We start from the raw sequence: 26,358 nt of genomic DNA, 5'->3' as shown, positions 1-26,358 counted from the left end.
GGAAGAGCCACACTCAAGGGGCCAAAGAGCCTCATGTGGCTCGCGAGCCGCAGTTTGCCGACCACTGGGTTAAATCATTAAATCTTTTCTTTAAAGGAGAAGGCTTCTTAAGTGTGCTGGAAGGGACCGGAATGAGTTGGCTAGGACCTTGTGACACATATCTAGGCTTGTGTGTTGATGGCAGGATGACTGTATGTGCTTAGCACATGTTTGCTGTGGAATGAGGAGAACGCATTGTTTGTATCTTCATGAGTTCATTTATCCATCATTTCCGGAGTGCCTGCTTGGTTGCTGGCACTGGGGGGTGTGGGTGTGTGCGAAGGAGTCAGCCCTGAGGAAGTTTCTGGGGTTGGTGATGGGCAGGCAGAGCGCGGGGTTGCCCTGGCCCCCGGAAGGCTGTGGCCAGAGTCCCCGTGAGAACAGGGGCACTGCCATCTCCACAGGAAAACAATAGGATTGCAGCCACCGTTTTCTGCCTTGTCTGCCTTTTCTCCCCCATCCCACTCAGGGACATGGTTCTCTCACTATCACGCTGAGCACTGAGTGGTCAGAAAGATTTGGGTATTTTTTAATAGTCTCTTGTTGGGTACTGTAAGCAAGCTGTGAAATCAAAAGTTGAAATTCTGTTTTTATTTAACCATTTTACCAGATGTTTCCTGTGGTTTGACAGATGTACCATTTACTCGAAAGTTACACTCCTGAGATTTTGAATGTTATGGACACTGTTGCTATAGACAGTGATTCTGTCCGGGCAGGATTTAGACGACAACTTTCGCATCATTTTTGGTTTGAAAATGTGTTTTTCCCCAGAATAGAAATGCTTGTCTTCATAATCTTCTCTGTTACAATTCTGATCTCTGGTTTATAAAGACTGTAACTGGCTGATCAGCGTTTATTTCAGGAAACACCGCTGGGCCTCTGTGGGTATTACTCTCTGAAAGCACCTGGACTCAGGTACATAATAGGTTTTATTTGCAAAACTCCTCTGGGTCGAAAAGGGCTCAGTAGTGGGCAGGTGAAACTTTAACTTAATTGGACGGAGAATCTGACTGATGCTCCACTTCTGTGGGCTAGTTGACGCTGGGAAACGGTTAAGAAAGCTGCCGACACGGCGTTCTTTTGCGCCCACCTCCAGCCCACCACGCCGAGCCAGGATCTGTGGGACCTTGCCTTCCCTAGCCCCGCAGTCAGCATTTTCTGCAGCCGAGTCCAAACAGAGCAGCGCCTCTCATCCAGGATTCTGCTGGTGGGAGGAAAGCAGCAGGAAGTCGCTTCCTACAAAACACCAGGGAGACTGTGGTTGTGGCTGAGGCGGAGGGAAAGAGGGGTTTTTGACATTCCTTCTGCGAGGGGCCGTTGGCGAGGGTGCTGCGGAGCTGCATGCATTGTTCCGGCGGAGCTGGCTGCCTTCCCCAGCAGCCTGCCTCTCAGGTGTTTTGTTTAGCCTTAATTTTGGAGTTTTATAAAAGCCTTATGTTATGCAAGATGGAGAAACAAAGAAAGAGGAAATCACATACTATAATTCTGACAGCAGACCTATTTTCTCACAAAATGGAACTGTAATGATGCGTGTAACGTTTTTTGGCAAGTCACCCTCTGTAAATAAACCCTCCCAGGAGTTGCTAACCTATCCCAGGACCCAGAGGAAACTTCTCCTGCAGCCTGGGGCAGGCAGGCCCCTTACCTTGCATGGCTCCCCTCCGGCCGCGCTGGCCGGGGACTTTTATTCTGACAGGCGTCCCTCCTCTCCAGTTTTGTGCCTGGGACTGCTTGCCAAGTTTGTGAGGCCCAAGGCTTTCTTGTGGGAGGACGCTGGGCTGTCTTCATGCTCTTTGGCAATGATTAAAGTGAGGTTAGTACCAAAAACCCTTTCATTTTATTCCCTTATCCTTGCTTTTTCAAACCAGATGGCAACCCTGTATTTTCAGCTGTAATTAATTTAAACTGTGAGGCAGCAAGTGCTGGGAGAGGTAGAGTTGATTTTGCTCAGAAGGGACAGCAGTGATTTTCCCTCTCATCCCTCACCCTGTGCCGAATGGCACTTTGTCCCAATCAGATCCACGCCATGTACAGTTTCTTCTGAGAGGGGACTGCACGGAGAGAGAGGGCTGTTCCCGGGGCTGCAGGCTGGCCGCCGTTGGCACGTGTGAGCTGGGCGGGTTCCTGCACACTGGTCATTGTTTCCTTAATGGGCTGAAAGTAACCAAGTTTCAGGTGATGGCTGACATGTTATTGCCAGGCTGGGCTGTCATGTGACCACCTCTTGACAATGGTGCCTGGTTTGAGTGGTTGCTGATTTGGGGAGTAGAGGGTGCCTTTTCTTCCCACTGAGTTCAGCTGCCAGGATCCCCCTCCAAAAGAGGGTATGTTTTAGGTTTAGCATTTATTCTTAAAGAAAATTACAAGGGAAATCAAAGCACTTGGCCACAGTTGCAGTCTAGAGGTTTTGACCTCAGCTATTTGACCACTTCCCTCCATGGAAATTTTACGTGAGTCCCTCTTCTGAGTTGTTGGAGTGCACAAGATCCATTAGACACCGAGAGATCCTCCACATTTAATAGAAAATGAGTGCTTTTGTTGAATCCCTCAGTAACTTGTAAAGTGACTCCACGGGGCAGCCACCCCTCCCGCCCGTGCCCTCCCCTCCTTGCTCTGAAACGAAGCTGAGGTTAACATGGAGAGCCAAGTAACGGGCCTCGGCAGCCCGTGTCGCACCTGCCTGCGCCGATAGGGACGGACGGACGGCCTTTGGTCTCATCATTTGAGAAACACATTTTCTGGGCAGCACGGAGGAGTTGCAGACTGAAGATCTGTTGGTGATAATATATGTGCAAAGCACTTTGTATAAAACTGTACGCGAATGTTACACAAATGGCAGTTATTACTTACATATTATTAACATTAGCCATCCTTGATGACTTGAAGTAATTTTTAAAGGCCCTTGGCGAGAAATGAGAACCACAAATATGTATGTAGCTTGTGAGTCTCCACCATGCTCACTGTTGATTGCAGCGTCACTGACCGTGTGCCTGTGTTTGCTGAGTTTAGTGAACGGGTGATGCATGTGTTTTGTGTATTTAACTTTTATGTCAAATGTTTACATTATTCATGAGCATTTCTCTCCTGAGCCACTTGGGCTGTGTTTACAAAGACTTGCATTTTGTTGTTGTTGTGGGTCAGACCCAACCTTTTGGAAACCTTTTCTTTCTCGCTAGTAGAGAGGGACAAACGGAGTGAGAACTGCAACCCTGTGCTTTACCACCACTGATTTGTCAAAACATCCAAGGACTAAAAATTAAGCATAGAATTACCGTAAGACCCAGCATGTCTGTTTATGGGTATGTACACCCGAAAGAATGGAAAGCAGAGTCTCAAAGGGATGTTTGTACACCTCATTCATAGCAGCAGCATTCACAAAAGCCAAAGGGTGGACACAGCCCAGATGTCCATCGCTGCATCCAGAAAAACAACATGTGGTTGTACATGCAGTGGACTATTGCTCAGCCTTTAAAAAGGAACAGAGTTCCGGCCTAGCACGGATAAACCTTGAGGACATGGTGATAAGTGAAGGACAAATAGTGTATGGTTGCACTTTGTGAGGAGTCAAATTTGTAGAAACAGAAAGTAGAATGGTGGTTGCCAGGGGCTAGGGGAGGGGAAACAGGAGTTAGACGGTTGCACAACAGTGTGAACGTTAATGCTGCTGAACTGGACACTTAAAAATGACTAAAATGATGAATTTTATGTTTATTGTACCGCTGTAAATTAAAATACCTTCTTAGGACTAATGATTAACTTTATTTAGTTCAGCTGACAAACAATAATGAGTCTATTACCCAAAAGGACGGAAAGCCTTTGTGGTCCCTGCTCAGCTGGGAGGAAGGGAGCGTTGGAGGACAGAAGTTCAGCTCTCCCAGGATGTGATACCTGGTGCCTAATAAATAATACAGTCACAGTGTGCTGACTCCTGGGGGTGGTAATTTTAATTTAAAGGGTAGTTAGGATTCACCATTACCATTTGGCTCTGGAAGTCCTCGCTCATGAAAAGGAAGTGTATGTCATTGGGAGTGTTGGGGAATGGTAGTTCTGGATTTTCTAAAGGCATTTTTAGAATCACCCAACTCAAGAGTTTGGGGCGGGGAAATGCCATTTCACTGTTGAATTGAATCCCCAGGTTCCTTTTCTCCCTCATTTTCAGGGTTCCAAGTTTTGGATTAAACATGATTTTAATAGTCAGGGACTACTTAGATGTTAGAGATATTACAATGAAGCTAAGCAGACAGCTTAGGGAAAGCCAGTTCTGAGTTCTGTGAAGAGTTTGAAAATGAGAATAATTGTAAAGAAATGGATTTTTGTAACTCAGAGAAAAATGAAGTAGGCCATCAGTATTGTTTTTTTATTATTTAGGTCCCTTGGGAACTTTGCTTTAGGAATAGAAATTGTTAGTAATTTGTGTCAGTTGTCAATATGTTAGAAGCCTTTCTAAGCACCTGAGGATCCTTGAAATAATCTTTAATTCAAATCAGCTCCTATTATGTAATCTAAGTAAAGAAAAAAATACCTTAGCCACCTTTTCCACTAGTGTTTGGAAAGATGGAGTTCAGCTCAGAGGAAAGTAGTGCAGTACATGATTTCCTCCTAGATGGAAGGCCTTTAATAATAATTTTATAATTAATAATTACAGTAATTAATACTAAGTGATAACGATTTTAAAAATATTTGGCAGATGCCTCGATATCTTTTATTAGATGGCCATTTAACCATTTTATATACTTAATACTTATACTCACAAGCTTTTTAGTATAATTATCATTTAACTCAATAATTTAATTTTGCCTGCCAAGTTTCTGATGCTGGTCAGGGTAGGTGGGCAGTTTTAAAAGGAAAACTGGCTTTCTAATTTTGTTTAGTGTTGAATAAATGTACTGAGTTAGAGGTTATCCTCTAATATCAACAAGTCCACGAAACAATTTGGTTATCACCCCCATGGCAGGGCGCTGCTTGTCCTCAGGTTTAGAAATGGGATTGTGTCTGGTGCCTGCAGGGAGAATGGGGGGTGGGGGGAGGGGAGAAGTGAGGGAGGAGGGAACTGCAACAAAGCAAATAGCACAGGAAGGAAATTTGATAGTTTGTCTCTGATAGGCATGCATGTGTGTGCAGATATATGCATTAACTCATCTATATCAGCCAGTATGGAGCCAGTATGGGGGGCACAGATCAGTGTGGAATTAAAAGAAAAAACTGAGCAGGGGGATCTCAGGTGGCCACACTTACTGTGTGACAGGCTGCAGAAGTCACTGTTGGCATCTCGAGGGGTGCTGTGGACAGTAGGGTCATAGTTGACTGCAGGTCCTGGAATAATCCTGATTTCGAATGTTCTATTCCGATGGTTTTAGTGCTTGCTTAGTAGACCTATGCCCTGGTTTTTGGTTCAGAAATAAGCTGCCATAAATGGAAGGGAATGATCTTTTCTTGTGTGCTCTGTTCTTTAGATTGCATCTGGAGAGGAATATGAATTTGGAGACCACGAGGAGATGGGTGATAGGATGGGGGGCGGGGTCTGGTATTGGGGTTATTTGGAGGGATTCTCGTTTGGTGAAGAGAATTCTGGGCCTGGCAGAGCTGACATAGAAGCAGTTGTCTAGTAGTTGTAAGAAGAAACGGATTTCATTGAGTTTTTCCAAAGGACTGCCCTTTGAACCAAGAATCCTACAGGAATGCAGGTTTCATTCATTATGAGGAAGAACTTTTATTGAAGGTTCAATAGTTGAGTTGAGTTGCTTAGGGAGGAAATGCCCGTGTGTGTAGCAGTCTGAGGGCACTGGGATCCCGCGTCCCTCCCCTTTATTCACCGCCATTTCACCACGAAACTCTTTTCCTGTGAGTAGGACAAAGCATCCAACCTTGACAGTTTTATAATGTTTTCCAGCAATTTCCTGCAAAATGTGGAGTAAAAGCTCAGAGTGAGCCATCCAAAGCATTTGAATGGAATTATGAAAGTTGGCTCGGCAGCAAACCAGAAGAATGAAGCGGAAATGACGACTGGAGGGGTTTCAGACCATTACTTTCTGGAGGGGGTGCGGTGGCTGGGGTTGTTTCTCGGTCACCCCCAGCCAGGTGCTGCCCTGGAGCCTCCTGAGCGCCTCTGTCTTATTCGGACCAGTTGGTGCTGGTTTTTCCTAACAATTGCTTTGCTTTGGTTGGTTCAGACATAAAGTGGTTACTGTGTGCCAGGCCCCGTGGTGGACCCTGGCTGTGGACGCTTCAGGCAGTGCGCTGCGCACAGCATCCCTTTCCCTGGCTTGCTTCACTCCAGGCCTGTCTACAAAGGAGCTCCCATTCTTTCCGAGTCTCGGGTTGGTTGGTGGGTGATTAAGAAAGGGAGTGAATTCCGTCGTGTGCTTCCTGAGCAGCAGGTTCCACACTAGCACAAGAAAGCCTTTGCCAGTGGATCTTAGAATCAGATTGAGGGTGTGTGGGGGGGTCGGGGGGAGAGGCAGCGGGAAGAACTGAGCTGCTGGTCACCCCAGCAAAGCTGGTGCAGACACTGTCCATTTAAAAGCCGGCTCTGGACGTTGGTCTCATTGGGCAAATCCCTTGCTTCCTCCCTTTCTCTTGTCCTCTTCCCAGCTGTATCCAGTGGTCCTTAAAGGATAGCCAGGCAGAGTATCGCCATGTGGACGTGTCTGTTGCTGTGCTGAGAAGTAGGTCCTTGCCCACCTCACACATGGTAGCTGAGTTCAGAAGGAAGATGTAATGTTTCCATCTCTTCTCTGGTGCAAGGACTCTGTTTAATGCCAAAAATATGGTAGTGGCTGTATTTTTTACATCACTTATTGAGAAGACACAATGACAAAAATGACCACAAATTTAGTAGCAGTAGGAATTTTAAATTAATTTGTATTTTATGAGTCTCAGCAGCATCTCCATCCAGGTGAAAACTCTGAGTGGACGCATGTGGGCATGCAGTGTGCGGTGTGAACGCGGGTGCCTGCCCGTTTGTAGCAAGTCCCCGGCCGGCCCACGGGTGGCGTCCCACTGCCTTCCTGGTCGCAGGTGCTAACGGGGGCAGACGAGGTGCTTTACCAATCCTGTTCTCAGGGTTGACCTCGTTTCTTAAACTTCAGTTTTTCCTCTTGTCTCAGCTAATGATGGAAAACATGTGAAGATAGTTGTAGTCAAAGAAAACTGGTTGGACAATTTTTTTTTATCTTAGAGTTGAGCAATGCAGAAATGTGAGTCTCCCTGCAGCACAGCGCGTAGGAGCTCTGCTCTGAGGCAGACATTGCAGGCGGGTCTGCTTCTGGGTCGGCGGCCGCCCGGGAAGCCCTGCTTTCCCGAGGAAATAGGTGCCTGGATGCCGGCGGTGGGGGCCCTGCACTCGCGCAGTGCCTGTGGACTCTCACTTTTCACATCCTTCTAGCAGACCCGGTGGCCTGGCTGTTAGGCCCGCGGGGAGGAGAAGGGAAAGGCAAGGGATCCCAGCAGTGGCAGGCAGTTACTCCAGGAATGACCCTACGGTAACCAAGGGAGGAAACCGGGATGCAGTAAGGAGCCGACCGCGGAGGCAAGCCGCTGAGCAACGTGAGGACTCTGTGGAGCGGAGGCCTGTTCCGGAGGCCACTGCTTCACCGGGCAAATAGCGCTTCACAGGGCAAATAGCGCTTCACCGGGCAAATAGCGCTTCACCGGGCAAATAGCGCTTCACCGGGCAAATAGCGCTTCACCGGGCAAATAGCGCTTCACCGGGCAAATAGCGCTTCACCGGGCAAATAGCGCTTCACCGGGCAAATAGCGCTTCACCGGGCAAATAGCGCGTACAGTAAGGACCCCGAGGCTCCGAGACGGGAAAGGATACGTTGTTTCAGGCGAGTTGCTAACTAAAATCCAGTCACAGCACTCTATCTCCCAGGCTCACGTTTGGGTTATCTAGAGCTTTACCTGAGTGACCACCTGTGGCTCCCGATGGCAGGCCAGGGCTCCTGGGCGCCCCTGGATCCTCGAGCACATCTGCGCGGTGATTGCGCTGGAGGAAAGCGGAGACCCCTCCCCCTGGAGCTCCTTCCAGGCCCGGAAGGAGGACAGATGTGGTGGGAGCACATCACACAACACGCTGGTTAGGGCTGAGCTGCAGGAGGGACGAGGGAGGTCAAGGCTGGAGGCTGCATGGACTCGTTATGCTACGTCAGGGCCACTCACTCTGGAGAGCGCTTTCATTGGAAACCCTTGACTCAGGTACAGAGAAGAGGCCGCGTCAGCTATGCGGTTCCTCTTACTGTCCAGTCTTGTCGATTCGCCCTCCGGCACTGCAGAAATGTGCTATTTCTGAAAACATTGCAGGCAATTTCCGCAGAAGAGGTAGGCTGGCATGATTTGAGGCCCCACCCCATCACCTACCAGCCACGTGACTCTGGGCTGAGTGTCTGGGTCCCCTTCCCTCCATGCACCATGGGAATGGTGGCGGGCACTTCCGAGGTTTGGCCAAGCATGGAATGAGCGCGGTGGTCATTACTCACAGTTGGCGTATTGTCTCAGGGTATTTGTTATCAATGGGCCCATGGGTGCAGGAATAGTAATAAAATTCATTCCCTCGTGCATTAAACGTGTTCTTGAGTCCAAAGGCTTTGGAGGACAACTTGGCTGACAAGCTGCTTCCTTCTTATGTGTAGGGAGGGGTGGGATGCCTTTTCCTGGCTTCTGCATTGCACTTGCAGGAGAAGTCGGGAGCGGGGGGTGGGGGGGGGGCAGCTGGCCCTCCAGCATCTGATTGTCTGATTGGCAGGCCAGGCCTCACACGCTGGTCTCCACTCCTGTTGTCGTCTCTAGGTCAGTGGTCGGCAAACTGCGGCTCTCTGGCTCCTTGATTGTGGCTCTTCCACAAAATACCACGTGCGGGCGCGCACGTCCAGTGCGATCGAAACTTCGTGGCCCATGCGCGGAAGTCGGTTTTGGGCTCTCAGAAGAAATTTCAATTGTTGTACTGTTGCTATTTGGCTCTGTTGACTAATGAGTTTGCCGACCACTGCTCTAGGTGCTTCACTGTGCTTCTCAATGGCAGGCATGCACAGCAGGGACCCCTGAGGGCCAGTGGGTCTTAGGGACCTCGTTGAAAATGTCCAGAGGAAGCTCGAAACAGTTTTGGTAGCGGGGCAGGATTAATACAAACACGGCAGAAAACACATGGGTGTGGACAGTATCAAACAATGTGTACAGCAATAGGGGGGGGGGAGGCCGTGGAAATGGTATTAGTTTTCTAGGGTTCCCAGGACGAGGTACCGCCGTGTGAGTGGTTTAAATAGAACGTGTGGTCTCTTAGCTCCGGGGGCGGGCAGCCCTGGACCAGGGTGTCAGCAGGTTGTTTTCCTCTGGGGACTGAGGGAGGCTCTGTTCAGGCCTCGCCTTCTGGTGGCCTCAGGCCTTTCTTGGATATCGATAGCGTTCTCCCTATGTCCTCACATCCTCCTCCGTACCTGCCGGTCGCTCTGTCCAAGTGTCTGCTCTTTATAAGGACACCGATCCTATTGGCTGAGGGTCTGCCCCAGTGATCTCATCTTAACTTGATTATCTGCATTGACTCTGTTTACCAATAAGACCCCATTTGCAGGCAGGAAGTTAGGACTTCAACATCTTTGGGGGGACATAGTTCAACCCATAACAAGTTAAAGGTAATTCAAAGAAGAAAGTAGAATGGCTAATGTATGAACAGATCCTCAGACACGCTGGTAACTTCTAGGTGACCACCCAAGCGGCATTCAGAAACCTTGCAGCAGGCACAGAGATACAAACGTGGAGCTATGTACATGTGCAGTAAGGAGGAGCCAGAGGCTGTCCAAATACCTCACGGGGGGGGGGGGGGGCGCGGGCGGGGGGAGATAAATAAATGGTGGGGTGCTCATATGAAGGAATACTGTGCAGCAGCAAAGTAAGATGGATAAACTAGATCTCTAGTCAGATCACGGGTAGGGCCCCAAAACCAGGTGGGGGGGGGCAGGGAAAGCATGGTTGCAAAACAATACATACAGTGTGATACCGTGAATTTAAAATGTGCTGTGTATTATTTATAGACATACTTACGTATAGGAAGAATGTCCCCAAATACTGGATGGCAGGTACATCTGGGGGTGAGGGGTGGGAGAGGGGCGGTGGCGGTCTCCGCCCTGTTCTGCTGCCTTGATCACTGCCAGTCTTTCCTTCAGGAGGAAGGAAAAGGCCTGAAGCAGATAGGACAGCGCAGTTTCACTTGTCAGCTCTGGGTGGTGGGTACATAGGTTTTTGTAGTTTTCTCAGCTTCTCTCTCGAGAGGGGAAGGTGCAAAAGAAAGGCTTTGGAATCAGTCCCATATAAATTAGAATCCTTTTACTTCGCATAAGTTACTCAACCTCTCTGAACCTCAGTTTACTCATCTATGAAATGGGGGTGAAGATACGTATTTTGCATTCTTCTTTTGGACACTGCTTTCTAAGGGCAGTATTGCAATGGTATATGCTTTTCTCACCGGGACTGCAGGTCACGTCACGTGTTTGAGCAAATGAGGTGTTGCTTAGTTCTGTGTGGCTGATTTTTTGAAGTCTGAATTAGCAGAAAGGGGATGCTACCTTTGCTGGGAGTTAATGGGGGGCATCTGACTTGGGGGGATAGCTGTGGCAACAGTGCTTGCCAGTTGCAATGTCCTTCACACTCAGGTTGGGTTCCCTTGAGCTTTCGATGGTGGCAGGGTGTGAGTGTGACGGTTTTCTTGATTATTTGAGATTAAGCCATGATAGTTGTCTTACCCAACACAGTCTTTCTCTGCCCTTGAGGGAAAGGCAGTCTCTCCCCCCTTTCCACTGCTGACCAGGATGTGCGAGTCTTGGAAGCAGAGAGCCAGCCCCTGGGTCGCTCCGGCCTTTGGGACACCATGGATGCGAGTGCTTCCCAACGTTCTCCTGCCCGTGACACCCAGCCTGCCATTTCCCAGCACCTCCACATGCAACCAGCCTCTGTACTCAGGGCTGCCCCCCACATCCCGTCCGGAATGGGCACCGAGGAGGGATGAGACGGGACCAGGATGCCTTGGAGACAAACCAAGAACCTTCTTGGCGGGCCAAGCAGCAGTGAAGTACCCTGCTCACAAGGAGAAAGAAGGGGTGATGCGTGTATCCCATGAGTGTGAAGCTTGGACAAGCCGGGGGACATCTAGAAGTGGGGGGAGGAAAACAAAAGCTGGAGAAGGTAGTTAGGGAGGAAACAGCTCACTACCACTGATGCCTAATGTTTAAATGTTTCCTAAACACTGCTTTTTCAGAAAAAGAAGTCTTTCCTGCTGGGAATTTCCTCTGAAATGTCCTTAATTCCCTTTTCATTCACCACAGAGGCTGTTAACTGGACCCAGCATAGTACCTGTACTTCAGTAATTCACGTATTCGGGGAATAGTTGTGAACACACCTGCTGTGTGCTCAGTTTTGTGCCTGGCACTGGGGAGGGACAGAGCTCGCAGACCTGGGCCTCCAGGGTGTCTGGTCCAGCTGGGGCGGCTGGATTGCCCCTGGGGACAGCTCCACCAAGCTGGCTGATGAAGACAGTAAGGCGACACAGCTCACTGGGGGTGTACATTGGGGGCTGGTGCCTTCACATACACATCCAGGGTTCTCCCTGTTAACTATCCCTGCAGTTTGGCGGGGGGCGGGGGAAGGGGTCTGGAAGGCCTCCTGGAAGCTTGGGGGTGATACAGAGCTGTCATAGGGCTTGGGGTGAGAATGGCTGAATGGCAGGTGACATCCTGCCTCCATCTGGATCTGAGGCTAAGTGTTCATTTTCTGCACCTTGGTCCTCTGTTCTGTAAACCTGGGCAGGGCACCTCATAAACCTGAGGACTCTGTAAGTAGTGGCTGTGGGGATGCTTTTTATTTTTAACTAGAGGACCGGTGCACGAAATTCATGCAGGGTTAGGGTCCCTAGGCCTGGCCAGCGAGCAGGGCCAATTGGGCCCTTCCAGCTGCTGTCCGGGGCCTTCCTTTCCTGGCTGCTGGCCGGGGACTTCCTTCATTCCGTGCCGCCCCCTGGTGGTCAGCTCATGTCATAGCGAGCAATTGAATTCCTGGTCTCCTGGTCAAACTCCTGAGGGGACACTTTGCATGTTAGCCTTTTATATATATACTAGAGGCCCAGTGCATGAAATTCGTGCACGGGTAGGGTCCCTAGCAGCTGCCGATTGCCAGCCGGAGCCTCCCTTCCCCTGGCTGCCTGCTGCTGCCACTGGTTGGGGCCTCCCTTCCCCCAGCTGCCTGTCACTGCCGCCGGCTGAGACAGGGCTGGCTGGGGGGAGGGACCATGGGTGGTTGGCCGACTGGCCCCGCCTCCTGGTCGAACTCTCGGTTGAACTTCCGGTCAAGGGGACAATTTGCATATTAGGCTTTTATTATATAGGATAGATTTTAAAAATTGTCACTATTTTTAATTGTGGTAAAGTATGCATGACATGTTAGCCATTTTCAGCCACACTTCAGTGGCATTAAGTATATTCTCTGAGGGACTTTTTAAAAATTAAAGGTGCTGTAAGAACTTCGATATTATTAGTGTTGGACTGTGAAGGTTTGTGACTCTCCTGAGGTTCCCAACAGGCAGATGCTGTGCAAGGAATGCCGTGGGAGGAGGAAGGGGCCTGGTTGGTTGGAGGGAGGACTGGCATGGCTGTGACCGCCCAGGGCCCCTGCTTCCAGACCTTCGTTCGCCGCTGCCAGGTGTGGTCTGGGGTCGGGCAGGACCACTGTCTCTCATGGGTGTTCTGTGCATTCCGGGGACTGGTGTGGGGCTGGACTGGTTCCTGCTTCGTTCACCTGGGCCAGGGGAGCCGTCCCGAGACTGCCAGGTGCCTGCGCACGAGACCCACGGGATCCCACAATATTTCTAGAAAGCACTAAGTAAAACCTCTCCTGTGCACGTCCCCTCCCCTGTCGGACACATTCAGACTCACGCTGGTTTAGTTAATGGCCGTCCAGAGTTTCAGAATTCCACCGAGGCCTGAGCTTGTTGCCGCTGTAATACCTTCCCGTGGTTGCTTTCGACCCAGAGCTCTGGCGTGTAAGGGCGGGAGTCTCATCCTAGTGAGGATCCAGTGGGGGCAGCAAACTTCATGTGACGGAGTCTTTCAGCTTCACACCTGGACCCCGGTTGACTTTCCCCAGACCCTGTACACACGTCTGATTTCTCAGCTCCGAGAGGTAGCCTGTGGCTGCATTCCCCAGAGCACTCTGTCATGGAGGGAAGTGTGATGGCGTCTTCTTTCTTCCCACCTTTTTACTTTGCCCCCCTCCCTTTCCATTTTCTTTCCTAAAACTGTTGGCAGTGGAGATGGCCTCCCAGGATGAGTGTGAGGTCCCAGGAGGGGCCAGGGTGCCCTGGAGCCGCAGTGACACCGTGGTGCTGGGTGTCCAGCCACCCACGAGCCCTTCAGGCCCTAACAGGGCTGAGGCCGTGTTTCCCGGAGGCCATTGGTCCCCCAGGCAGGAAGCGTGTGGTTTGGGTCTGTTGGCCGTGGGAGCACATGATGCTCTGGGAAGCAGCGGAGTCCGGGGTATGATTCACTCGGGGGGATGGGGGAGGGGCATGGAAAACAATGTCTGTCTTTAAGCTCCAGGAACTAGGAAAATGAGCTGGAAATGTGAGTAATGTATAATTTTACTAAAATTAACCAGCGAGTTCTTCAGACGTTTTCTGTTTCGCAGTGTTGTCTGCTCCATGATGCCCCACTGCGTCATGCTTTTGGTTGACTGTTTCTGGTTTGCGTCCCCCAGCGTCCCTTTTCCCGCTCCCCCGCGCGGTGTGGGCGCAGAGCACAGGTGGCAGCTGCGAGTGTGGCACCGCCCCGCCGGCCGTGTGCCCTGGGACACCTCACTGCTGCCTTCGGCATCCCCTTCCCGTGGACATGGTTACTGACCCTGGGTTTCTCCGTCCAGTGACTCTCCAGCCGCCTGCCTGCTTCCCTGGCACGCACCACCTCTCCTGTACCCCCCGAGACGCAACTGTAACTATTCTATAACTGTCACAGAATAGGAGCTCAGCTAACACTGGTTGCATATACTGGAGTCTGAACCAGACAGAGGAGAATTCTGACTGAGAAGCCCATTAATCTATCCCCTGAGTTAGCCTCATTCATTAAATGGCCTTCAGAAACTATATTTTGGGTGTCAGGGATGGGAGAGAAGATTGTGTCAGGGAAGCAATTTACATACCTTGTGAAACATACAATTTTATTTTATCCAAATTTAGAAGGAAACTTTGAAATTTTATTTTTAACTACAGTTGACATTTAATATTCTTTTATATTAGTTTTTAGGTATACAGCATAGTGAAGAAATCATTGATGGTGTGCTGAGGGCTCTATTAAAGGTTTACGTGGGGCATTTTGGAACCCAGGGTATAGCACCGAAGGCTGCAGACACATTTGGCTGTGTGTGCACACGCACATGTGTGTGTATGTCGGGGGAGGGGGCATATAGTATATACAGTTAGAGACATGGCAAGCAGACTATTGTAACTACTGAGCATGAGCTTGTGGGCATGAAACCCAGACGAGGATGGAAACGTGGTCAGGACCAGAGTGGGACAGGCCTAGGAGGCCACTGACGTGCAACTAAGGGCTTGATATGTTCGGTCGGATCTGCTTATAAAAAGAGAGCACTGAAATGAATACAAATAAAACAGAAAATCTGAATAAGGTTGGGCGGATTGTCTCAGTGTCAATAGTGTGGTTGTGGTATCATACTGTAGTTTTACCAGATGTCACCATTGGGAAAACGATAAAGGATACATGTGACTCTGAAGTTTAAAGCGGCATGCCTGGCTCGGCTGGTGTGGCTCAATGGTTGGGCATTGACCCAGGAACCAAGAGATCAAGGTTTGATTCCCGGTCAGGACACTTGCCTGGGTTGTGGGCTCATGCAGAAGACAGCTGATCAGTGTTTCTCTCTTCTCGATGTTTCTATCTCTTCTATCCCTCTCCCTTCCCATCTCTCTAAAAAAATCAATAAAATAAAAAAATAAAACACACAGGAAGGAAAACAGCATGCCTGTCTCCCCCCCTCCTCCCCATGTGTGTATATAAAACACTAAATCATTTGATCACATTCAGCCAGTTGGGGCAGAGTGGGCTGTGCTGCTTCCTTCTTTGGGTTTCTTTCTTAGTGTGCAAGCCCAGGCTTCAGTGCCATCAAGTAGGTTGTCTGTGCCCTGACCACACGGTGTGGCTCAGTTGCTTGGAGCGTAGCCCCGTGCACTGGAAGGTCTCGGGTTTGACTCCCAGTCGGGACACATCCTGGGTACAGTAGGCAACCAGATCGATATGTCCCCCCCACACCAGGGGTCCTCAAACTACAGCCCGCGGGCCACATGCGGCCCGCCAAGGACATTTATCCGGCCCACCGGGTGCCGCTGCCTGTCCTGCTTAGCAGCCGACTCGTCCCGGGCCCGCAGTGCGCATAGGAATTTGTTCATAGTTTTTTAAAAAAAACTATAGTCCGGCCCTCCAACGGTCTGAGGGACAGTGAACTGGCCCCCTGTTTAAAAATTTGAGGACCCCTGCCCCCCCCCCACACCCCTCTACTCCCCTCCCCTCCGCTGAGGCAAGAGGATGACTACTTTCAAGCTCTGAGAACAATTTGCATTTCTTAAAGAAAAGTCACTGAAGTCATTATCCACCACATTTTTGGTTAAAAGACGTGCTCATTTATCATGAAGGAAAGATTGCTCTGGCAGCAGGAGGACATGGTGGGTTGAAGGGTCTGAGACGGGAACAGCGTTTGTGGTTTTCTGTCGGCCCTGCCTTACCATCACCTGGGCTGTGTCATTCTGTAACGGCTGCAACATAGGCTGTTGCCTGAGACCCGTGGTCGGCTAACTGCGGCTCGCGAGCCACATGCGGCTCTTTGGCCCCTTGAGTGTGGCTCTTCCACAAAATACCACGACCTGGGCGAGTCTATTTTGAAGAAGTGGCGTTAGAAGAAGTTTAAGTTTAAAAAATTTGGCTCTCAAAAGAAATTTCAATCGTTGTACTGTTGATATTTGGCTCTTGTTGACTAATGAGTTTGCCGACCACTGCCTTAGACTAGATCCATCAGATGGCGGGGGAGGAGGTGTTTACCATCCTGTCCACGTTCCACACAGCCCCTGCCACGCGCTCAGCATATCGCTGAGGCCACTGAGCGCCAGTCGGTGGCCTTTTCTAATGTGATGGTGCTTGCTGGTGAATTCCGGTTTTAGGAGCTGCGTGCAGGCTCTCCACTCTCAGACAAGCCTGTAGGTGCACACACCATGAGCCAGAGCAGACGCCACTGCTTCTCGGCCAGCATCCTTGGCCCAGAGGCGCAGCTGCTCTGAGTCTTGGTTCTGCCATCTGGAAAGGGGGAAGTCACGGCATCTTCCTCTCAGTGCCGTTCCGGTCAAGTGAGCTAATGCCACCTGTGGAGCAGAACCAGGCACATGGAGGCATTTTGGTACCTCTGAGTTATCATTATGGTCTTCATCCTGGCTTTGAGCACCCAGGTTAGTTCGTTAGACTTTGAGAAAGTGGCGTTTTTGTAGAAAGGCTCGGATAGGCACATGGCCTGTGTGGACAGGCTGCTGAGCAGGCTCCGGGCACCGAGGGGCATTGTAGTCACCCCGACCCGGGTTAGCGTCCTGGTCGGTGAGCTATTTGACCTGAGCCTCAGAAAATGGGGGTGATGATGATACGATACTTGTCCACAGCAAGGTGAAGAAGTAAATGAAATAATCTGTGTAAACTGCTTGGCACGTGGCCATTCACAAGATGCAGGCATGCCCATCTGAGTGATTCCTCTTTCTCAGGAACAAGACTGCCAACGGAGACTGCCGGAAAGACCCCCGGGAGCGGAGCCGCAGCCCCATCGAGCGGGCCGTGGCCCCCACCGTGAGCCTGCACGGCAACCACCTGTACACGTCCCTCCCCAGCCTCAGCATGGAGCAGCCCCTTGCACTGACCAAGAACAGCATGGACGCCAGCAGGCCGGCGGGCATCTCGCCCACGCTGACCCCGGTGGAGCGGCAGCAGGTATGGCAGTGCAGCAGGGTTTGGGCTGGTGGCCAGCAGTGGGTTCGGGGCTTGGGGCCTGAGGGCTGGGCGGAGAGCACCGAGCAGAGGCCATGAGGGAACGGGGAAAAGATGGTGGGTAAGTCCATCCTCAGCCTTGGCTCTGCACTGGGGCCAAGGGAGCCGCAGCAGCGACAGCCTGAGGGATCCTACCAAACACCACCTCACATTTCAGTGCCTACCTGCACCTGCTGGGCCTCGCCTCTTAGGACTAATTGCTGTGGACAAGGTGCTGAATGTCTTTGGGGTTTAGTTTCTTTGCACAGACCAGGCTGGTCTAGGTTAGGTGTGTTTTCAGCTGTCTTCCTGGTGGATCTGTCTCTGTGAGGATCAGTGTGATTGGCCCTAATGGCCACCATACATTTGCCCATCATAACCCCTGTGGGTGCTTTGCTTTGGGCTGGAATCCTAGGAAGTCAGTGTCACAATGGCTGTTAGCTCGTGCTGGTCAGAAACCTGTGATTGGCAGATAGGGATGTTTTTCATTCAGGAAAATTATAGCTTAATACAGTTTGCCTGGTAGGGAAAAAATCTTAAAAATGGGGCCCCTGAGGAAATACATAATAAAAGGAGTCATTAGCATTGGGATATGGGATCACTGCATGAGTCCATGGCCCTTCCCTCTGAACCTCTGAACCTCTGGGATCTGTGACATAGTAGGTCCTCAGACAGTGCTTGCTGAGACTGACTGACGTGAGCGGAGGCTGTGCTATGTGCAGGAGGCGGCCAGGCCCCAGCTTCCCACTCGCCGATGGGTCCCTCCAGCACACCACCAAGGCTCTCATCTCCCTGCCCGAGGCCCGGCTTCTGACAGCTGCTCCACCTGGCCAGCTGTGCCCAGCCCAGCCAGCACTGCCTGGTACGTTTCTGGTTTGGTCAGTGACAACTGCTAGTGGACAGGCCCAGGAGAGGTGGTGCTGGGGCCTACACTTCCCACCTTGGAGCCTGACATCATTGTCCCATGTGTTTCATTCATTCATTTAACAAAACTGGTAGATACCTACTAGGTTGCAGGGAGTGTGCTGGAAGCTGGTGTAGCAAAACGTGGCATTCACAGTTTTAGTCTGGAGGAGCTAGGTAATCAAATAACTAAACTGGTATTTTAACTATTAATGTGCCAATAAACACCCACTTATTCTTATAAGAACAGGGGGCCAAGTTACCACTGCCCTTCATTAATTGAACATTATTAGGGGCTGACCACGCCTCAGGCACTCCACATAGCTCCGAAGATACAGAGCACATCCCAGCGAAAAGAGCTCACGGTCCAGGGAGGGAAATGTGTGAGCAGAGGTCGGCTTTTTAGGGTGACGGGCCACAGTGGAGGTGGTTTAGCGTAGAAGGACTTTATTTCCAGGCTCCAGGGAATGCAGCCCTCTGGCCACAGCCTGCTGCGGGGGTTCCTCGGGGAGGGGGTTGGGGGTTCACGGGAAAGTCCGTCTCTGAGCCGAGGTGGCTGAGGGAGGAAGTTCCAGTGCCTCCTGGAAAACAGGACAGGCCCTTGGTAGACCCTGCCTGCCCTTCAGCGTTAGTGAAGGAAGGCTTTTGAGGATCTTCTGGTTGGTTTTCAGTCACAGTTGCTTTGTGGAAAGTGCACTCCTGGATGGAGTGACTGGCTGCTGTCCTTACCATGGTCTCCCCAGCCCTATCCTAAAATGCGCCTGCTGCCCACTCCAACAGAGGTCCCCACCCATCAGCTGTGCTGTGGGGCTGGTGAGCAGGTTTTCTAGGAGTGGGAACCTTGAGTTCCCATCTTGTTCCTACGGGAGTCCTGGCCGGTGGCCACTGAACAATCAGCCAACAGCTTTCCTGGGATGGGCACAGGGGCTTTGGCTTCCCCAACATGGTGGCCACTGACATAAGTTTGCTTTAAGGTTCGTTTTAGTGGCAAAGAGGTTATCAGTCTGCCTTCCACCTTGACTGCTGGTCAGCACGTTTTGTCCACATAGCAACCATTCCTCGAGCTCTTCCTGGACGGTCCACCACAGCCGGAGCTTCTGCTCAGACACTGAGTCCTGTGCTAGGTGCTGAGCTGAGGAGAGATGAGGGGCCTCTGCCTGTTCCCAGCAGCTCAGAGGCATCCATCCATGTCCAGGAGCTCCGTTTCATTTGTGAGCAGTCAGGATTGCTGCTGTGGGGAGGCGTGCGTGTCCCCCGCAGCTCTGAGCAAGGGAAGGCAGGTGAGGCAGGCCTTCCGGAGCAGTGAAGCGCGGGTGGCAGGCAGGATGGGCTGTGCGGGAAGCCTTCCTCCCTGCGCAGGAGAGTGTGACTCAGAACTCCGGGAACTGGGGCTGGAAAGTTCCCCGGGGAGGCTGCAGAGAGTGTCACCCCCTTTATGGCTTGGTAATGGCAGCTCTGAGGATATGGAGGGTTCTAAAGAAAGGTACAAAAGTGACCGAGAGGGTGGCCTTGAGGGCAACAGCAAACAAGGACAGGATAAGGTTAAATATTAAAACCTAAGGCACAGTGTGCATCCAACTGTACTCATATGGACGCTCTTTCCCTAGGGCAGCCAGAGCCAAGGGGAGTGGGGGGCACAAGGGGTGAATGGAGCTGAGGGACGCCCCGCTAGGAGGAGCCATGTTCCCTCCTGGAATGGCCTTTCCTGCCTTTGGACAGCACCAGCTTCATTCTTCAGTCTAAGCTTCCTAAATCCATCCTGTGACACTGCATTTCTTCATCTTCTAAGACGCTTCCCCCAAACACATCCCTACTTCCTGACATTTGCGTTGGTCAGGATTCTGGTTGCAAAGAACAGAAACCTATCAGACTTACTTTCAGCACAAGAGGAAGGGAGTTTTCCTGGGAGGGTCATGGGTACAGCCAGGCTGAGGAAGGAAGGGCCGGCCCTTGCCTGGGAGGGCAGGAGAGGACACAGGACTCCCCTTCCTCCCCTGGCCCCGTGCCTGTCTGGGTCTCTGCATCCTCTCCTCTGAGAGACGCACATGGCCAGCCCAGCGTGGCTGCCCACAGCCCTGAGATCCACTTGAATCTCTTATGAGTCCAGCTTAAAAGTTGGCCCCCAGCCTGGGTCAGATTTCCAACCTGGCCAATGGGCAAGGCCACTTATGAACCTGCCTTAGCCCTACCTCGTAGATGGAGGGCACATTCCCGAGAGGGAAGGGGAGTGATCATGGGCTCAGGGATTAAACAGACCCTTCGAGAGGTGGGCTCCAGCTGCAGGCTGTCCTCCAGGTGCGGTCCGAGCAGCACCTGGTGAGCAGGGCTCCACACTCTTCATCCCAGGAGCTGGGTCCTCCAGCCCCTCGTCAGGTGCTGTTCGTCTGGTTTCCCACAGGAACAGTGGGAGTGGAGGAAGCACCTGCTGCAGGCCCTGCCGGAGGAGTGCCTCTCACCCAGGGCTGCCTGGCCTCGGAACCACGCTCTCACCTGGGCCTTTTTTGCCCCACACTGTGACTGGTGGTTCCATCCCTATTGCTGATGAGTCATGCTCTTAATAAAAATTCTAAATTCTTCCTTCACATGATGCAGCTCAGCCATGTCTTGCCCCATCTGGGGTGTAATTTCTTGCTAGACCCAAGCCCAGGCCCTTATTTTAATCCCAGTTCTTAGTAGATCCAGATCTTTATCCCAGAACATGTTTTTGTCTTTTTTTTTTTTTTTGAGCAAGGAAATGTTTATTGCTCAAGAAGGCCTAATAGAAGAAGATGGGAGAACTAGTTCTTAAATCCATCTTAAGAGAGTGCAAAATTCAGGTGTTTTATATATGGGCGGGGGCGGGGGGGCGGTTGGGACTGTAGGCAGGCAGGCAGGCACAGAAAAGGGGTCCAAGGAAAAACCTGACATTTCTAAATCCCTTTGCTCTTGGACGACCCCTCTGATCTAGTCTGGTTCTGGAGTCATTACTTTGCATATTCCCACCTCGTCAGCCTTGTTCATTCCCATGGTGGGAAGGTTTGATGTGAAGCCTTGTGTGAATCTGTGTACTGGCTGCTGATGGACTCCTGAAATGGAAGCTGGGTGGAAAGCCCGATCCCCTTCTGTCGACACTGCTCTTGTCATTGGGCCCTTTGGGGTGACCCTTCAACCAGTTCCTCACTGGTTGTCTTGGAACCCAGTGCACATCTTCGTCTGCCTTGTCCTCGGGGCTAACAGGAGATACCTTTCCTGGTGGAACCTAGGAAGCGCAGTTTGGTTCAGATGGTTTCTGCCCCAGGTCCTGCACCACAGCCTGGGGATCCAGAAACTCGCTGTGGTCCCTGCTCTGAAGTGTGCTTGGTCTAGAGGTAGTCAGGTGTTGGTGTCATACGGGTGCACCTGGAAGGGCAGCTTTACTTGCTGAATCGGGGTGGGATGGGGTCATAAAAGGCTTGATAGTGATGGTATTTGAGCGGGGTTTTAGAGGAGGAGTGGTTTGCCAGGCAGTGTGGCTGTCCTGGGGAAGGAAAGCATCAGCGCAGCGGATTGGGGGAGAGGTGATATGCATGTAATTCATCTGTGCGTGTTGTGTTTCCTGCATTTGTCTCCATTTGTGTGGTCCTAATAAAAACCCACTTGAGCTGACTTTGGCTTAAGCAGAAACCAAGTGTGTGAAAGGTGCATGGACCATTCAGAGAGCCTCTGGGGAAGAGTGGCACATACTGAGAAGGCAGGGCCGCTCACTGCTCCAAGAGCCTCAACATGGGTTCCTCAACCGCAGGAGCACTGGAGGCCCCTCACCCACCCTTAGAAACTCCCTCCCTCTGGATTCGCTGCTGTTTGCACTGACTCCACTTTTGAAGTAGGAGGCTGCAGACGGGCTGGACTTAGATTTGCCTTCAGTCAGGAGGGGCTCTCAGCAGAATGGTGGACGGTGCTGGTGAGGCCCGTATGCAGGAGCTGGGGTGGACAGAGGGGGGATTTGGGTGCCGGGGTGGTGGCACTTGGCTCTCAGGCAGGTCAAGGGCCCAGCTGTGGGGTGGGAGGGGTGCGCCCTACCTGAGCTGTGACAGGTGTCGAAGGACTGGGGGCTTGGGCTGGGGAAGCAGAACTGCTTCCGTGTTCCTAAGCCCGAGCTGACACCAGCCCCCTTCTCTCCCCAGAACCGGCCTTCAGTGATCACCTGTGCCTCCGCCAGTGCCCGCAACTGCAACCTCTCCCACTGTCCGATCGCGCACAGCGGCTGCGTGGCTGGGCCAGCCAGCTACCGGAGGGCCCCGAGCTGTAAGTGTCCCTGGGGTGGGGTGGCCAGGGGGGCTCAGCTTCCTCAGTCAACACGCCTTCAAGTGGAGTTCGCTTCCTCCCATCTCATACTGTAGACGGGAACCTCTAGGTGTCCTGGAGCTGATTTCTAGTTGAGATGGGAAAAGTGGGATTTTTGGAGCACATATGCTCCTGACATTGTGCCTGGCGTGGGTGGGAAGGAGGGAAGACACACATTGGCCCTGACCTGCAGGCTCTCTCTCTAGTTGGGGTAAAAGTAGGCTCTACCATCCTCTACTGCCACATTCTCTCTCTGAACTAGTAGCTAGCACTGGGCGGCAGGCATAACGCCAGGTTACAGGTTCAGAGACGTGTGCCCAAATGCCCAGCTAAGCTGGTGGAGATGGGCCCCTGCCCCAGATCCCAGCCCTGACTGCTGTCCTGCTCCCCCACAGCCGCCACCACCACCTGTGACCCCGTGGTGGAAGAGCATTTCCGCAGGAGCTTGGGCAAGAACTACAAGGAGCCTGAGCCGGCTCCCAACTCTGTGTCCATCACGGGCTCCGTGGACGACCACTTTGCCAAAGCCCTGGGAGACACGTGGCTTCAGATCAAGGCGGCCAAGGACGGCGCATCCAGCAGCCCCGAGTCGGCCTCGCGCAGGGGCCAGCCCGCCAGCCCCTCTGCCCACATGGTCAGCCACAGTCACTCCCCCTCTGTGGTCTCCTGAAGAGAGTACCGTCCTCCAGCTAGACGTCGATCTGCATGGTTTGCCTGAGCTTTGAACAGTCAGTGCTTAAAAAAAAAAACAGGAAAAAAAAATCATGGGAGTGGGGTGGGGGGAAGGGAAGGGATGGTTTATTTGCAAAAACCATGTCGGGAATTTTGTTCTGTTTTTGTGCTTGCTTGGTATTCGTACGCCAGGGCCCTCAAACATGATAGTAGGAACGGCGTGTGGAACATCTGTCTCATGTAGCATCCTAACTTCCTGCCTCAGTTACCAAAGAAACCTCTGATGCAGGTCTGCTGCCCGACAGGGTCGGGACTCCATGGCGCGCACTTTCTCAGTCACAAGCCATGACATTGGTGACCCAAATGCTTTGTGCTTTTCCATGTGCTTCTTGAGGCCAGGTGTGTGCGGCTTAGCTTCCGTGGCTTGTTCGGTCCAGCTCACGTGTGTGTGCGTCTACTTGAAGAGAACAGAGGACTCTTGTGTCTGATTTGCACTATTGGAGGAGGACTAGAGTTGCCTGCTTGACAACTTTATGTGAGATGCTAGTACTCTGAGGGCAAACTGCTGAAAACAAAGGGTTTAAGGATGACATTTCTGACCATTTGTGTTTTTGTTGTTTTTTTTTTTTTAATTTAGACTAAACAGCTTTGGAAGGGGAAGTCTCATACCGGTTATAGGTCTTTCTCTCTAGATTTCAGGTGCTTGCAACTGGACTGCAGACTCCACCAATCACGGGCATTTTACTTTTTCTAAACACTGCAGTTTGTTAGGCTAGAGCTGGGGTTCCGTAGTGCTTTAAACATGATGCATGTTTTAAGGGAGAAAAATAGCTGGTTTCTATTAATTGTATAGACAGTAAACACAAACCTTAATACTAGCTTCTGTTCAGAATTAGTTTATTTTTGTCAGTTACAGTCCTAGATATACTTACTGCTGGTACAGTTGTACTCTAAGATTTGTATTTGATATTCACGTTACTCCCTAGTAGTGGGGGCCATGTGGCCCCTGGCAGGCCCTGGGACGGGCAGTCGAGTCGCTGGTCAGCCGTGGTGTAGGATGCTGGAGTTTTTGCTACAGGCTGTCAGCATCATTTATTTTTTGCATCCCTGTCTGCTTATTACAAGCTCCCAGGGGGGTTGGGAGTTGTGTCTTCCAACTTTCTTCTGTGCAGAAACTGCCCCCTTTAACTCTCTTGGCTAAACAGCAGATTACTGACAATCTGTGATATGCTATTTTGTGTGCTTCCTCGTACGCTGGGGCCAAGGCAGTATACATTCCTCTGACTTTATACAGTTATTACTGCATTTATTATCGTTTGCTATAGTAATAGCTACTAACTAGAAATTAGATGAAGAAAGCATGACAGACACAGCTGTGGATGTTCAACAGCTGCTCCTCTTTTCAGTAAACGCATGTGTCTATCCCCCTGCCCCTCCACCGGGCTACATTCCAGCCTCGCTCACTGGAGGGTTTTAGAAGTCACCTGGCCAGGTGATGCTGGCATGACCGCCTCACCTGCAAGGCATTGTGGACTCCCAGGAGCCCTCCAGGTGGTTTTCAGCGTGAGAAAATTACAGGTGAGCTGGTCCATTCTGAAAACTGGCACCGGGTGAAAAGGTCGGAGGGTTGGCTCCTGCTGTGGTCACAGGGTGGCTGCAGGCCTTTGAAAAGGCGAAAGGAAAGCCCTGTCCTCTCGCCCCTGCACACATTTCACTCCCACTTAACTGGGCTTCCAGGCTTTCGCATCCAGGCCCCTGTATTATCTGTAGGAAAAATTGTTGAGAACACTTTTTTTATATAGGTAACTTTAAGACCATCATTACGCTGTGCGTAAAGAATGTACAGAGAAATTTGTAGGTATTTTTTGAAGAACAATTAATTTGTTAATGATATGTAGCTATTTAATTTTCCCTTTCCTATTGTAATCATTCATAATTTTTTGTTTGGAAAAAAAAGTTGATCTTTTTTTTGTCGTAGATTTGTCTGTAAAAGTGCAGGAACACAGTTATTCTATGAGAACACTGCATCTGCCTTAATAGCCACTAGTTTGTTACTGCTACAGGCTACTGAGCATCGCCACAGGAAACAACCCCACTGCCAGCGGGCTCTGTGAAGAACGGCTCCTTATACAGCTGTCCGCTCGGGGAGGGACAGTGGTGTGGCAGCTGGGTCCCTGTGCACTGGCCTATCTGGGATAGGCAGTACCCGGAGGGGCCTCAGCAGATGGGAAAGCAGGAAACCAAACATTTCATTGGGAAGGGACACACTCCCCGGCTGCGGGAGGAGCACGGTGAGGGTCTTCACAGAGCCACGCCATCCGCAGTGCGTTCTGACAGTTCTCTCCATGTTTGTAAATCTGTAATATACCATTCTCTGTGGCCTGTTTTTCCTGGAAGAAGAAGAAAAAAAAAAAAGGTTTGGCAGGCCATCTTTTTTTTGTACTTAAAAGTAGCCTTAAGAACAATAATAAAGTGCTCTTAAACCATGGACTGTACGTGTGACCTTGGTCCTGGAGTGACAGTACCAGGGCTTTGCTGTGAGGCCCAGGGAGGGTGGGGGTGCTTAGCAGCACTACACCTGTCTACAGAGGTGCCCCTGTTTATGCCCCACATAGGCTAGAAAACTGGAATTTTAACTCTCTCTGAGAATCATCACTGAAAACCTAACCTCCAGAAATCCTGCTCTTCCTAGAGAGTCAGTTTCAGACTCCATTTTGACTTTGGTTCCAGGCCCGAGATTAAAGATGAGACCACAAGGATGAGAAATTTCCACGCCCACTTGGCGCCACAGGTGTGCAGACTCAGGATAAAAGAGAAGATCAGGCAGAACCCATCTGAACTCTCACTGCCTGCTGGCCACAGACTGAGGCAGATACACAGCGGTCACCACCGAGGACCCCAGGGTGGGGGAGGGTGGCAGAGGGCAGGGACGGGGTTTGCAGTGCAGCCCCACAGCGGTCGCTAGAAGAAGGAGACCATTTATTTAGTCTTTGTTAGGGCAGCTCCCTGCCTGTCCTCATTGCCACCCCATGGGGGCCACGGTGGAAAGGATCCTAGGGAGCCTAACAAACACTGATGAGAAAGAAGAACTGCTCGTGGAGGGAGCCTCGCCCCAGGTGGAGGGCAAGGCCAAGGTTATTATTTAGCTCAGAACTGGCAGGGTCACGAATCAAATGAAGAATGCCAGAAGCTCCTGGGCAGCGAAGCGAACGCCCCAGTCCTCAAGGTACGGAGAGGAAGGAACGAAAGGCGGGGGATGCAGGGCCCAGAGTCACCGGTCGTAGGCGGCAGTCCTGCTCTGGCCACTGTGAGCTCCCCAGCAGGCAGCAGTTGGCCACTGAGGGTGGGCTGTCAGACGGTCTCGTCGTCACTCATGTCCCAGATCTGCATGGAGAAGGGG

At 51.3% G+C, this 26,358-nt stretch overlaps 3 protein-coding genes across 7 annotated transcripts in view; 2 read left to right on the top strand and 1 right to left on the bottom strand.

Annotated features, from left to right (window-relative positions):
* Positions 1-25,448, top strand: part of TAMM41 (TAM41 mitochondrial translocator assembly and maintenance homolog) — a 243,100-nt gene extending 217,652 nt beyond the window's left edge. The window contains exons 10-12 of the mRNA XM_080671747.1: positions 16,823-17,045; positions 22,127-22,247; positions 22,682-25,448. The gene's annotated coding sequence lies outside the window, so the exon portion shown is untranslated. The remainder of the gene's footprint in view (positions 1-16,822; positions 17,046-22,126; positions 22,248-22,681) is intronic.
* Positions 1,788-25,448, top strand: VGLL4 (vestigial like family member 4). Its single transcript, XM_080671751.1, has 4 exons — positions 1,788-1,852; positions 16,823-17,045; positions 22,127-22,247; positions 22,682-25,448. Exons 1-4 carry the CDS (start codon positions 1,839-1,841, stop codon positions 22,954-22,956), a joined length of 633 nt encoding a protein of 210 aa, XP_080527877.1. The 5' UTR covers positions 1,788-1,838; the 3' UTR covers positions 22,957-25,448.
* ATG7 (autophagy related 7) overlaps positions 23,846-26,358 on the bottom strand; it is a 267,739-nt gene continuing 265,226 nt past the window's right edge. For 2 of the 5 annotated variants that reach the window (XR_013960775.1, XM_080671746.1), the window contains one exon: positions 25,422-26,342. Coding sequence is in view for 2 of the 5 variants with exons in the window: in XM_080671746.1 (XP_080527872.1) it covers positions 26,310-26,342 (33 nt within the window). In the remaining 3 variants the exon portion in view is untranslated. Of the gene's footprint in view, positions 26,343-26,358 lie in introns of all 5 variants that reach the window. The other 3 variants (XM_080671745.1, XR_013960778.1, XR_013960776.1) reach the window with 3 other exon arrangements.

Source organism: Plecotus auritus (assembly GCF_963455305.1).
Source record: "Plecotus auritus genome assembly, chromosome: 6".
NCBI classification, from domain to species: Eukaryota; Metazoa; Chordata; class Mammalia; order Chiroptera; family Vespertilionidae; genus Plecotus; species Plecotus auritus.
Note: the sequence above shows the minus strand (reverse complement) of the source record. Positions and strands in the feature narration are given on the sequence as shown.

Bases quoted from the DNA above. Each gene is read 5' to 3' on its own strand.
- VGLL4 (XM_080671751.1), top strand. The intron at 17,046-22,126 runs GTATGGCAGTGC...TTCTCTCCCCAG, and splicing joins CCCCGGTGGAGCGGCAGCAG to AACCGGCCTTCAGTGATCAC. The intron at 22,248-22,681 runs GTAAGTGTCCCT...GCTCCCCCACAG, and splicing joins CTACCGGAGGGCCCCGAGCT to CCGCCACCACCACCTGTGAC.